Here is an 11,758-nt window from a genome sequence, read left to right as displayed (position 1 = left end):
CGCGTGACGTCAGACGTCAGTGTCTCAACCAATCACAATCGAACGATAATCGCTTTCGTTTCGTTCATGTTTTTTACTGTCTAACCCTGCTTGTCTCTTTATAATATTAGTAGAGATAGCACTCTTTACTCATATAGCAAATTATTTTTCTATTGCCACAAAGATGTTTAAAAATGAAGTGTTTACCTCAACAGTACACGATTCTGTCTCCATCGTCCTCTGGTCAATGGAGGAGAGAGCGGTAGATTCTCCGCAGAACTCACAGTCCGGTTTATCTATCCACTCAAAGAATTCAAACTTGAACCACACCATTAGCTCGTATAAGAGAGCTATTTCAAACGTCAAATCGTCGCCCTTGATTTCACCTGGTGAATAGGATTATCTTGATGTCGGTTGTCTCCGTTGATATTAAAAAACTTAGCCTATCTTCCTATAGTCCTACCCTGTCTATTTTTTTTATGATGTACTAACTTTCGCTCGCCACTCCGTCCGTGTGGAATTAAAAAAACAAAAGTAATTACCCTATTATTCCAGAATATCCTTTACATCTATGCCAAATTTCATAGAAATCCATTCAGCGGTTTAGACTACAAACTCTAACAAACATCCATCCATCTAAACTTGCGCTTTTATATTAGTATATAGGATAGTTTAGATCTTCAGATTATCTAAATAGGTCTTGCTAAAATTTTGCATAGATAAAGTCTGGAAGAACACACAAGCTATTTAATATGTTTTTTTAAGTCCAGTGTAACATAAATTATGAATTACTAGCTATTTCTCGTGTCTTCATCCGCGTAAAATTAAAAAAAATATAGCCTATGTTACTCACAGATAAATTAGCTTTCTAATGGTGAAAGAATTTTTAAAATCGGCCCAGTAGTTTTTGAGTTATTTCAATACATACAAAAATACAAATCTTTCCTCTGTATTATTAAAGAATGACTACATTCGAAAACAAAAACATGTTTTTAATACTTATATGTCTTACCAATTTTCAACTTTCTCTGATGTTCTCTTACTCTTTCGGTAGCTCTTAGCTCTAATGAGATAAGTGGAATCAATTCTCTAGCCTTGTCCTGCACATCATCTTTCTCATAAAGCAGTACATTGTTGAATAACATTTCTATTCTGTTGAATAGTGGGACTCCTGTTTCCTGAAAAAGGAAAACAATACGTAAATACAATACAAACCAATTGTTAAAGAAAGAATTGTCCCAAATATGTGCCACAGCGTGGTGTGTTTTATTGTGCAAGGATATCTTACATTATGTGTTACACGGAAGAGCGGGACTTCCTAACACAAGTGCCTATTGGTTACTTAAAAAGAAGTCTCTACAACTGATTAATTTGTAACTTAACTTGATTTAATAATAATGATTATTTTATTTTATTTTTATTTATTTTAATAAGGTACATAAAATTAATTTGTTTACTGTTAAAATAGTCATAGAACACCAACAAACATATTAATAAACCTATTTACATATAATAAAATTGGAGTGTCTGTAATACCAAAAGGAAAATTCCATTTAAAAAGTTATTGTCTGTCTGTCTGCAAGCTGCATTTGTTCGGGGTAATGTCCACTACGGCTGGGCCGATTTTTACGGCACTTTCACTGGATGGTAGCTAACAATGTTGGCATGGGCACATTATAGGCTACATATTTTTTTAATTCTGCTCTGTCAAAATGGCGACCGAACCGATATCTATGAAACTGGTGGACTGATTAAGACGAGACTTTGACTGGAAGGTAATTGTTAAAAGATTAAAAGCTAGCTGTTAGAAGGAATGTTCTGCGCTAACAAAGTTTGCAGGCAACAGCTTGTAAGTAAATAAACAGTAAGACTAGATTTAGAAAATGCATTCTTAATTAGACATCAAGTTTAATATTAATTTCCATAACATGCATTTTAATAAAATAATGTATTTTTAATCTGCCTTTTGCTTCTTTTACTTACCAAATAAACTGGCTTCAAGTAATGTTCATTGTTCTTCATATAACATGAAGTCTTTTGTATCTCAAATCCTTGCTTGGAGCCGTAGCAGATTGATATCTTCCTCTGGAGAGCAGACTGAGCAAATCTCAATTTGCCGAGACTTTGCTCTTTTGGGTATATATAGTCATGATTCACCTTAAATTAATAATGTTATATTAAAAATTTTCTTCATTGATTATCAAGACATATGTTTTATCGTGTCAAGATATGTTACAGCTCATTACAATAAACACAAATCGATTTTATATAGCTTTTCAAAAGATGTATTTATAACAAATTATCATTTATGTTTCATTATTTTAATATTTAGATTTATTAACTCACAAGTTTATATCCCACGTATTTCAGATATTCACAGAAAGCTCCATATTCCAAAGCTTTCTTTAAATATGGACTTCTTAATATTCGATGATTCAAGTCGTGGGGATTTTCTAAAATGTTATCTATGTGTTGCAAAAGTTCAATAAGAATTTTATTAAATTTATCTTTATCATTTATTGTTTGTTCGACCACCGCTAAACGCGCAACGTCCTCCATTATCGAAGTATTTAGTTTGACAATACTTTTACTGCTTTAATGATTTAATATAAATTTGTAATTGAACATATCAATAACAAACCATCACCATTTCTTATCAAGTAATTTGTCAAAATTCTGATAACTCATTCCTGTCATTGGATGTGACGTTCTGAAACGAGTCTGAAACTCATTAACCCTATAAAATTCTAAATAAAAATATAGTCATAATTACAAATACACTTTAATACGTATGATATCTTTATACGAATAATAAAAAAATATTAATTATTAAAACACTATTAATTTAATTCAATACAAAAATTAAAGATCAGGAATTTCATTTTCGTTGCCATAGCAGCGCAAAGCACATAAACATATTTAAAATGTAAATCTAATTATTTACTGGAAAATCATAATGGTATGATTATTATTACATTATGTGTATTTTATCCAATACTGTATTTTTATTTATATTGAATATTTATACCTAATCCCATTTGATCATAGTGTAATTACTTCTAAGACACAGGTTTGCAACTCTCGGAATTGGTTGTTGCACGCCAGGTATGTTAGAGGAGAGCATTCAATGTGCTTGGAATTATCGGACGAATTACAAAAGAAAAATGGTAACACGCATATCTACGCACATTTCATAAAGGTATTACTCGGCTTTGAAGTGACGCTAAAAACATCTATCCATAGAATAGAGTAAATTAAATTATTCTTACTTAACGCATTTTTTTGTTTCCTTAGGGATTAGTATTAGCCGATGCTGGGCGTCTGCAGGAAGCTTTAGATCGTTTTCACAGCTGCATCAAATTGTACTCACAAGATCCTGAACCCCTAAAACAAGTAGCTAGATGTTTGTAAGTTTTTGGCGATATCAAATCCGATACAAATATTCATAACAAATAATTCGAGTGAATTATTCTATGAGAAGTTAAACATCAATCTTTTTCTTGTTACAGATATCGTCAAGATCGATTCCAGTTATCTTATGAAGCTTATTTGGAAGCTGACAAGTTAGCGAAACATCTTGATGCTGAAATTTACTGTGGTCTAGGTATATCTTGCAATAGAGCATAGAGTTCAGGTTGGATTTGGCTCTGATACTGAAGCCTTTGCTTTTATTCCTTAAAAGAAACTGATATGAGCGGGAATTTTGTATTCATCAGCTGAGTGCTCGTGGAAAGTTGGGGACGCGGTGCGCGGGGTGGAGTGGGCGCGGGCGGGGGTGCAGGCGGGCGGCGGGGAGCGCGCAGGGGCGCTGTTAGCGCGTCTATTGCTCGCCTGTGACCTTCTCGAGCCTGCGCTGCAGGCATACGACCAGGCTATAGCGTTAGTTGGAATTTAAAAATAACCTCATTTTAATAGATCATGAACGAAAGATAAATGTATAATAAATATTTAATCTATGTTTCTCAAATCTGTAATTTTTTAAAAATGTTCATTTGTTTTCATGAAAAATACAAATACCTTCTTTTTGTGCAAATGTAATTGTCTGAAACGATGTAAAATTTTAAATTAAGAATTAAAATATCAAGAAAAAGGAAAAAAAAAACAAAAAAAATATGCCGCCCGAACAGGGACTTGAACCCTGGACCCTTGGATTAAAAGTCCAATGCTCTACCGACTGAGCTATCCGGGCTATGAAGAAAGTTATTCAATATGCGTATTATTTCGAGAAAAATCAATATTTAGGAAACATAATAATAAGTTTTTGGTGAATCATACTGGTTTTTATATTTACAAATGCATATTAATTATGATCATTCCGATCTACTAAACATATGTAACCTCGACTTTCGTTTAGTGGATTAACTATTATTGTTTATTTCTTCATACATTTATTACGAAAACATCTGTTTATATAATTTAATGTGAATTCTGAAATCCGAAACAAATGTTTTAAAATGTTTCGATTGTTATTCAACTATTAACCAAATGCAGTCTTAGGTCCATGAAAAATATCTACATTTTCCCATTTAATCAAAATTCTACCGAGCGAATTGACATGTACGAGTACAGTACCCGTGTTAGGGCGAGGTAGGGCGATCGCCCAGGGCGCCTTTTTTTCTTTCGAGTTTGTATTGCAGTTAGGGGATCCGTGGACATCTCTCGGGGCGTCTGTAATGCTAAGTGGGCATGTACCTAAATAGCTAGCATTTTTTGTGTGTAGTGCGAACGCTTGCGGTGCCGACACTCTAGCAGCAGCGGGCGCACTTCGGCTGCGCGCCGGGGACCCACGCGGTGCCTTCCAGTTGCTAGGCGCGGCGCTGGCCCAGCAACCGGGCCAGCACGCCGCTGCGCTGGCTCTTGCCGCCATGCTGCTGCAACACGGGGACGCGCCAGCAGCACTCGCCCGGCTCAAGGCAGCGCTCGCTGCGCATCCCACGTGCGTCGCCGCTCATTCCAACCTAGGGTTAGCTCTGCTTACTAAGAAGAAGTATGTAGCGGTGAGTAAGTAACCCAAAGATCCCAAAATTGAATTGCAAGTATTCATCTTTTACCGCATTTACCACGGGGAGTGTTCCGAGGAGTTGTTTGGAACGATTCCTGCCGCCGAGTTTCGTCATCGGACGACGCGACAGACCGCCAGGTACCATCCTCACCATCTCGATGGCTTGCATTCCACAACCGTGCGGTTTTCGCGGAACTTTCTGCCCCGCACAGCCGCGTTGTGGAACGGTCTGTCCTCGGCGGTATTTCCAAACCAATACGACTTAGGGTCCTTCAAGAAGCGAGCCTATCATTTCCTCAAAGGCCGGCAACGCATCTGTAGTTCCTCTGGTGTTGCGGATGTCCATGAGCGTCGTTGACCACCTAGGTGTACAAGCCGCTCGTTTGCCCCCTTTTACTATAAAAAAAAAAAATTCAACGGATCTCGGATGAACTTATAGTTCGCGACTTCATCCACGTTAAATTAGTAAAATGTTGCTCAGCATTAACGTAGCTTTCTAATGGTGAAAGAATTTTTATATTCGGCCTAGTAGTTTTTGATTTATTTCAATACATACAAGAACACAAATCTTTTCTCTTTATAATATTAGTATACAGTATAGCTTGTCATAAATAATTAAGTTTGATTAATGCGTTTATACATACTAAGCTGTATATTTACTAGCTACTATATTAATATCTAGGATGAGGGTATGTTCGATAACGAATGCTACGTGTCAGGGTCTGACGTGCCTGCAGCAGGCGGTGCAGTGGGCGCCGCTGAGCGCGCGGGCGGCGCACAACCTGGCGCTGGCCCTACTGGCTTGCCGCCGGCCCGCCTCCGCATTCTGCCGGCTGGCCAGCGCCACTGCACTGCAACCTCAACATCCTCACACGGTGACACACGTTCCTATATATATTCTAAACTTCTAGGGTAGTCATCGCTGGCTTAGTGCGGATTAATTGACTTCTCACATATGTCAAGATTTCTTGGAAAATATCTGAGTTGCCTATAAATTCAATGATCACAGAGCAAATAAAACCTGAACTGGCGTTTGAGTCTTTGGACGACCTCCCATGACAATAGACAGAAAGAGGGGAACTAAAGTCAGGGATTAACACCGTCTTACCTCGGGAGGATTTTTTTTTTAAAAAAGGGGGTAACATATCAATCTATCTATTCGGTATATCGACCGCGCTATCTATGATGTTATCTTATAAATGTTTTCCAGGTGCTCCTCCTAGCAATAGCACTGGAGCGTCTGGGCGACAGTCGCGCGGATGCGGCGTATGCCCGAGCACTGAGCGTGTCGCCACACGACGCGCTCGTCACCATCAACGTGGCGGGCAGGCACGGCAGGGCGGGCCGGCTGCAGCTCGCGCGGCACGAGGCACACAATACTGCACGGCTGTTGCAACACAAGGGTGATGCACACGTCAGTATTATACCAATGGAATATAAATTACTAGCTTTCGCCCGCGACTCCGTCCGCGTAGAATTAAAAAAAATGTGAGTAGCTTATGTGTTCTTCCAGACTATCCTCTACGTCTAATCCAAATTTTATCGAGATCCGTCAGACATTTCGGCTACAAACTCTAACAAACATCTATCCATCTAAACTTTCGCATTTATAATATTGGTATGATAAATAACTAAATATTTTAAAGCTATTACACACATTTTTTTAAAATTCCACGAGGACGAAGTTGCAGACGAAAGCTAGTGAAGTCCTATTTTCATACTACTATAAACGCGAAAGTTTTGATGGATACAGTTTTAAGTATCTCCAAGTATGCTCAAGGGATGGAATTTGTCCCTAATGGACCGTTGGAATTTGGCCCAATTCCGCACGGTTGAAGTCGCGGTCAACAGCTAGTGTTATAAATGTAATTATCTTTACAGCTTGCAAGTTCTTTATCAGTTCTGATGAGTTTACTTCAAGACGCAGGGGCGCATGAGTTGTCCGATGCAGCACTCGAAAGACCTCCAGTAGACCGAAAAGACCAAGAAAACGCTATCAATGACAACTTCGATCCTGATGAAGTTTAAACATATAGGAATGTGAGTTAAAAATAAAGAAAACTCTTAGCATTTAACTAGTTATTTAATTTCAGATATTTGTTTTTTTGTAACCTAATTTAAGGTTATAGTTGTAGCTAGTTGACAGTTGATATTTAAAAAAACTGTCAAATGTATTTGACAATTTACGTTTCGTTTGGAATTGTTATGTAATGAACAAATCATAACTGTTCAGTAAAATAAATATATCAATAACATAACGCAAGCAAACAGCAATAAAAGAAATAATAAAATGATTTATAAACACAAGTTCCCAGAATCGATAAATATGATTCTATTGCAACTGGTGTTTGCGGTTTTTGTAAATATTGTAAGTCAAACCTACCTAATATTATAAATGCAATAGTTTAGAGGGATGGATGTTTGTTAGAGTTTGAAGCCGAAACAGTTTTAATTGAAATTTGGTATAGATGTAGAGAATAGTGCGGAAGAACACACAGGCTATTCACTTTTTTTAATTCCACGCGAACGTAGTCGTGGGCGAAAGCTAGTATTGATATATTTATGTAATCACGAATACTACGATTACAGTTTTTTATATTATGAGGTAGCAAAAAAGCAAGCTGCCACCTGAATTCGCTGAAATAGCGAATCTTTAAATGTCATTGTTTTTCTTAGATGGAATGCAAGGAAAGGCGAGCAGGTTTAGTGGTACTGCCGCCGCTCATCATAGGTTATGATGAGTTTAACTTAGAAGAATCTGAAGATGATTTGAATAATGTAAAGGAGAATACAGAAGATCTGAGTAACAACTCGGGATCAGACGCGCGCAGAAAACTTAATGAAGACGGATCGAAGATGTACACAAATTATAATTCACATTACGGGAAAATTAAAAGAAGGAATTAAAGTTGGTGAAGCTTACATAGTTTATAGTTACATGTTGCAATTTTATCAAGATGTATATGATAGAAATCTAACCTCTTAACTTGATGTATTTGTTGTAAAAAAGATGATAGCAGTGCGATGTTAGCGTTTATTATTTACTTACCACCTTTCGCACGCGATTACGTCCGTGTGGAATAAAAAATAAAAGTGAGTAGCCTATGTGTTCTTCCAGACTATTCTCTACATCTATACCAAATTTCATCGAAATCCGTTCAGCCGTTAAGGCTACAAACTCGTAACATACATCCATCTAAACTTTCGCATTTATAATATTATGAAGTATGATAAAAATGTAATAAAACACGATTTAAATATATAACATCTTTATTGATATTTGTTTTAATCTCCATCTCTTTGTTATCTTCAGCAATACTGAGAAATCTTACATTAATTTACTGATTAATGACCTATTATCTACTCTGCGGTAATAAGTTGCTCAGAACAGTCATCTTTTGTGGCATCAGCAATGACAATTGCTGTAAGTGTACACGCAGTCATAACGGAAACTTATTCCCTATGGAATAACTTGACCAGTAAAAATTGGCACATCATTACATACAAGTGCAAAACTAAAACAATTTGAATGAACATTGGAAAGTCTCGGAAAGTTGTGAATTTTAGTTTCTTTGCCAAGAAGTAAGCCTGTAACAATAGAATAATATAGTCTCCTGATTTCGCTAACAACTATCAAATAACCTCTGCAATAATGAGAAACATATTGGTGTTACAACAGATATCCAGCTTTTTTCCATATTTTTTTAATGTATCCATAGTGTTAAAACTAAAAAAAAAATACATGTATGACTTACAGGTTAAAACTTTGATATCAATTCCACTTTGATTCACTGTAACACAGCCAGATTGTGTTATTTTGGTATCCTGCTGATCCTGACAAAAAATATTAAGATATATAACACTAACTTTTGCCTGCAAATCTTTAAGGGAAACTTCGTAAGTAGCCAGTGTTCCCGGCTATGTTCTACATCTGTGCCAAATTTCATCGAGATCTGTTAATCCTTTCTAAAGATTTTTTTTATAAAAAGAAACATTACAAATTTCTCGCAACTTCGTCAGCGTGGAATTAAAAAAATAATAAAAAAATTATAACCTATGTTACTCACTGATACAGTACCTTTCTAACGGTGAAATAATTTTAAAAATCGGCCTAGTAGTTCTTACGTGAATCGAATACATACAAAAATACAAATCTTTCCTCTTTTTATTAGTATAGATTTTACATTTTTAAATACCCGTATATCAATGTTTGATTTGAACTTAAAAGTCGGTAAGTTTTGTCTGCATGTTGCTGTGAAAGCAGGCTGTATAGTGGCCACAGCAGCCGACAAGCCTTCCTCATGTAACTTCTGCACAAGGTGACATAACACGTCTGTCTCATTAGGCACCACGATTGCGAATGACACGTCATCATCACAAGAGCACACCTCAAGTATCTAAAATAAAATAAATTTCCAGTAAAAGAAATGTTGAATAAATGAAATGTTAAATTTAAGAAATTTTAAATAAACTCTCATAATTAGAAATTATCAATAAAAAAGGAAATGTGTAATAAAGTAGGTGTTGCTCACAACTTGGCTAACATGAAAAAAAATCCTATGTTACTCACAGATATTTTTTTTTATAACATAATGTGGCAAACTAGCAAGCAGCCACCTAAATCCGCCAAAATGGCGAAGCGACCGCTGCCCATAGACATCCGCAATAGCGAATGCGCTTACCCTTATCCGACGGAGGAGGAGACGCACATAAAGAGGATATTTTCCCTTCCTATGCATCTACTCCACCGTCAAATCCACTTCCCGTTTCCATCCTCTCCTTATAAGAAAAGGGTGGTAACGAGAAAGGGGCTTAAATTAGGCCTCTGGCACCAAACTCATCAGTCGAAACACGGAATTGCTTCCATTTCACGCCTGTCTTCTGTGTGGTCGTGGTATTACACCGGGCGTGCTGGCCAATTCATGCTAAGATGTTAAAGTGGGCACTACCACTGTTAAAATTATTTCAATAAATTCAAAATAGCAATTTTTTTTATGACGTTAGTACACAAATGTAATAATTAAATGCTAAATATTCAAATATACATAAACTTACCCTAACTTCATACTTAATATCTTCAGTATAACTAAAGGAATTGTGCACTTTGACCATTGGACTCTTCCAGGCACCCTAAAATTACAAGTATTAAAAACTCTAAACAAAATAAATAAATTAAGAAAATTGCATTTTAATAATAACCTTATACATACAAATATTAGTTAAGAAGGCTTTATCATCAGGAATATTATATTTCTTTGTTTGGAATTCAAACTTTGCATATTCATTCGCCTGAAAGATAACAATGGGAAAATTTAATAACTCTATATATAAATTAACATTATACACAGTGTGAACTGGTCCTTATTTTTGTACATTCAAAGTGAAGACATATATAAAGACTCATTGAACCATTGCACACTTCTACCAACATGATTTGTTTATAATCTTTTACTAAATTGTTTAATTGTATGGTTGAACTGTTATTGAAGAACAGAGCATTGTCACAGGTATTTTATACTTAAAAGGATGCTTCAACAACTGTTTGCATATTTTTGTATATGTTTTTTTCAAATAAATTCATTATTACAGTAGAACCTTGATAAGTTAAAGTACAAGGGAAACACAAAATAATTTAAGTTTTAAGTTATCAAGAATCTATGTTGTAGAGGTTTTGGGCTCTGATGGGAAAGGAACATATAATTTTTTGAGTTATAGAGGTTTTAATGTTATCGAGGCTTGTAATTATATTAATTCTAATTTAGTGGGGGAAAACCTTGACTAAGGCACAGTTAACACTGGTCCACTGCAAGTTGACTTCACACAATCATGGAATTTCTTCGCTTTATGCCAGTGTTGACTATGGTCTAGTCATCCCTAATTTGGGGTAGGATCTGCCTGGTGAGGATATATAAAATTTCTGAGCTAAAAGGCTTGTATCCTCACCAGTAATAAATAGTTTAAACTTCATTTAGAAAAAAAAAATTAGTATTTACCCATTTTTCCACAACAGCTTTTAACTCAACATCTGAAGTATTCAAGAATAATTTATTTTTAATGACAAACTCTTTTTTATGTTTAAGAATGTCTCTGACCTGTAAAATTAAAGCTTTTACAAAGTTATTGTGTTATTTTAAAAGTAACTTTTTTAATTTTTACTGTTTAATTATTACTAAAATGAGTATGCTAGTCAATTTAATCCTTACCCTGTCAAATATATTAAAACATTTCCCGGCGCGTTGCCCATGTAAGTGTAAAAGAAAATGAATGCCAAGAGGAGATGATATCCAATTCTTTGCCATTGTGTTTACAACCAATGTACCTAGCTGAAATTGTGAAAATTAACTGTAAGAACCATAGTTTAAAGTACTAGCTGTTTCTTCGGATTTATGTTACTCACAGATAAATTACCTTTCTAATGGTGAAAATATTTTTAAAATCGGCCCAGTTGTTTTTACGTGAATACATACTAAAGAATAAATCTTTCCTAATTATAATAGTAGTATAGATTACGGGACGTTGGAAATTATTACTTTACTTAAATGTAACACGAAATATATTTTGTTCTGATTACATAATTATTACCTTCTTAATATAATTTCTGTTTTACAACTTTTAATAGTTTAACATGATTATGTTCAAGCCATTTCAAAATTATTTTAGACAGCTGTTTCATAATTTCAAATTGACATTGACAATGACATCTCAAACAATAACATTTGAAATTTCCTGGATAAGCAAAAAAGTAATCGAATTTGTCCAGTTTGCACTCTTTTTGAT

The 11,758-nt window shown here is 35.4% G+C and overlaps 3 protein-coding genes and 1 non-coding gene across 10 annotated transcripts in view; 1 reads left to right on the top strand and 3 right to left on the bottom strand.

Annotated features, from left to right (window-relative positions):
* The window catches only part of LOC106102363 (peptide-N(4)-(N-acetyl-beta-glucosaminyl)asparagine amidase), a 9,472-nt gene extending 6,809 nt beyond the window's left edge, over nucleotides 1-2,663 (bottom strand). Inside the window, exons 1-4 of the mRNA XM_013281808.1 lie at nucleotides 2,326-2,663; nucleotides 1,963-2,136; nucleotides 992-1,157; nucleotides 187-365 (exon numbers count right to left, since the gene is read on the bottom strand). Coding sequence (XP_013137262.1) covers nucleotides 187-365; nucleotides 992-1,157; nucleotides 1,963-2,136; nucleotides 2,326-2,538 — 732 coding nt within the window. The 5' untranslated portion in view covers nucleotides 2,539-2,663. The remainder of the gene's footprint in view (nucleotides 1-186; nucleotides 366-991; nucleotides 1,158-1,962; nucleotides 2,137-2,325) is intronic.
* A 197-nt stretch (nucleotides 2,664-2,860) lies between these two features.
* LOC106102364 (Bardet-Biedl syndrome 4 protein homolog) lies at nucleotides 2,861-7,893 on the top strand. 2 transcript variants are annotated; one of them, XM_013281809.1, is made up of 10 exons: nucleotides 2,861-2,938; nucleotides 3,044-3,178; nucleotides 3,274-3,386; nucleotides 3,489-3,583; nucleotides 3,696-3,858; nucleotides 4,700-4,976; nucleotides 5,701-5,856; nucleotides 6,192-6,395; nucleotides 6,863-7,021; nucleotides 7,658-7,893. In XM_013281809.1, the coding sequence occupies exons 1-9, from the start codon at nucleotides 2,936-2,938 to the stop codon at nucleotides 7,007-7,009; spliced, it is 1,293 nt and encodes a 430-aa protein (XP_013137263.1). In that variant the 5' UTR covers nucleotides 2,861-2,935; the 3' UTR covers nucleotides 7,010-7,021; nucleotides 7,658-7,893. The 2 variants fall into 2 exon arrangements, with proteins under 2 accessions (XP_013137263.1, XP_013137264.1); XM_013281810.1 differs by having other exon boundaries at nucleotides 2,896-2,938; nucleotides 3,028-3,178.
* On the bottom strand, nucleotides 4,096-4,168 carry Trnak-uuu. Its single transcript has one exon. It is a non-coding gene; the product is annotated as a tRNA-Lys (tRNA).
* Nucleotides 7,894-8,233: 340 nt separating the features above from the next.
* Nucleotides 8,234-11,606, bottom strand: LOC106102201 (serpin B4-like). 6 transcript variants are annotated; one of them, XR_001225551.1, is made up of 8 exons: nucleotides 11,564-11,606; nucleotides 11,185-11,304; nucleotides 10,975-11,073; nucleotides 10,192-10,270; nucleotides 10,037-10,111; nucleotides 9,178-9,378; nucleotides 8,737-8,815; nucleotides 8,234-8,569 (listed from the first exon to the last, which is right to left on the bottom strand). XR_001225551.1 is itself a non-coding variant. In XM_013281615.1 (8 exons), exons 2-8 carry the CDS (start codon nucleotides 11,278-11,280, stop codon nucleotides 8,442-8,444), a joined length of 768 nt encoding a protein of 255 aa, XP_013137069.1. In that variant the 5' UTR covers nucleotides 11,281-11,304; nucleotides 11,564-11,606; the 3' UTR covers nucleotides 8,234-8,441. The 6 variants fall into 6 exon arrangements, 5 of the variants coding, with proteins under 5 accessions (XP_013137069.1, XP_013137068.1, XP_013137073.1 ...); XM_013281615.1 differs by having other exon boundaries at nucleotides 10,181-10,270; XM_013281614.1 differs by lacking the exon at nucleotides 11,564-11,606 and adding an exon at nucleotides 11,390-11,535 and having other exon boundaries at nucleotides 10,181-10,270.
* Nucleotides 11,607-11,758: the final 152 nt, after the last annotated feature.

The sequence above is a fragment of the Papilio polytes genome, unplaced genomic scaffold, assembly GCF_000836215.1.
Source record: "Papilio polytes unplaced genomic scaffold, Ppol_1.0 DF823923.1, whole genome shotgun sequence".
Taxonomy (NCBI): Eukaryota; Metazoa; Arthropoda; class Insecta; order Lepidoptera; family Papilionidae; genus Papilio; species Papilio polytes.
The sequence above is the reverse complement of the archived record's forward strand: the minus strand, read 5'-3'. Positions and strand labels throughout refer to the sequence as shown.

Bases quoted from the DNA above. Each gene is read 5' to 3' on its own strand.
- LOC106102201 (XM_013281614.1), bottom strand. From the start codon at position 11,446: ATGTATTCACGTAAAAACAACTGGGCCGATTTTAAAAATATTTTCACC. The intron at 11,074-11,184 runs GTAAGGATTAAA...TTAATTTTACAG, and splicing joins GTTTTAATATATTTGACAGG to GTCAGAGACATTCTTAAACA. The intron at 9,379-10,036 runs GTAAGTTTATGT...ATTTTATTTTAG, and splicing joins ATATTAAGTATGAAGTTAGG to ATACTTGAGGTGTGCTCTTG.
- LOC106102364 (XM_013281809.1), top strand. The intron at 3,859-4,699 runs GTTAGTTGGAAT...TTTTGTGTGTAG, and splicing joins GCATACGACCAGGCTATAGC to TGCGAACGCTTGCGGTGCCG. The intron at 5,857-6,191 runs GTGACACACGTT...AATGTTTTCCAG, and splicing joins AACCTCAACATCCTCACACG to GTGCTCCTCCTAGCAATAGC.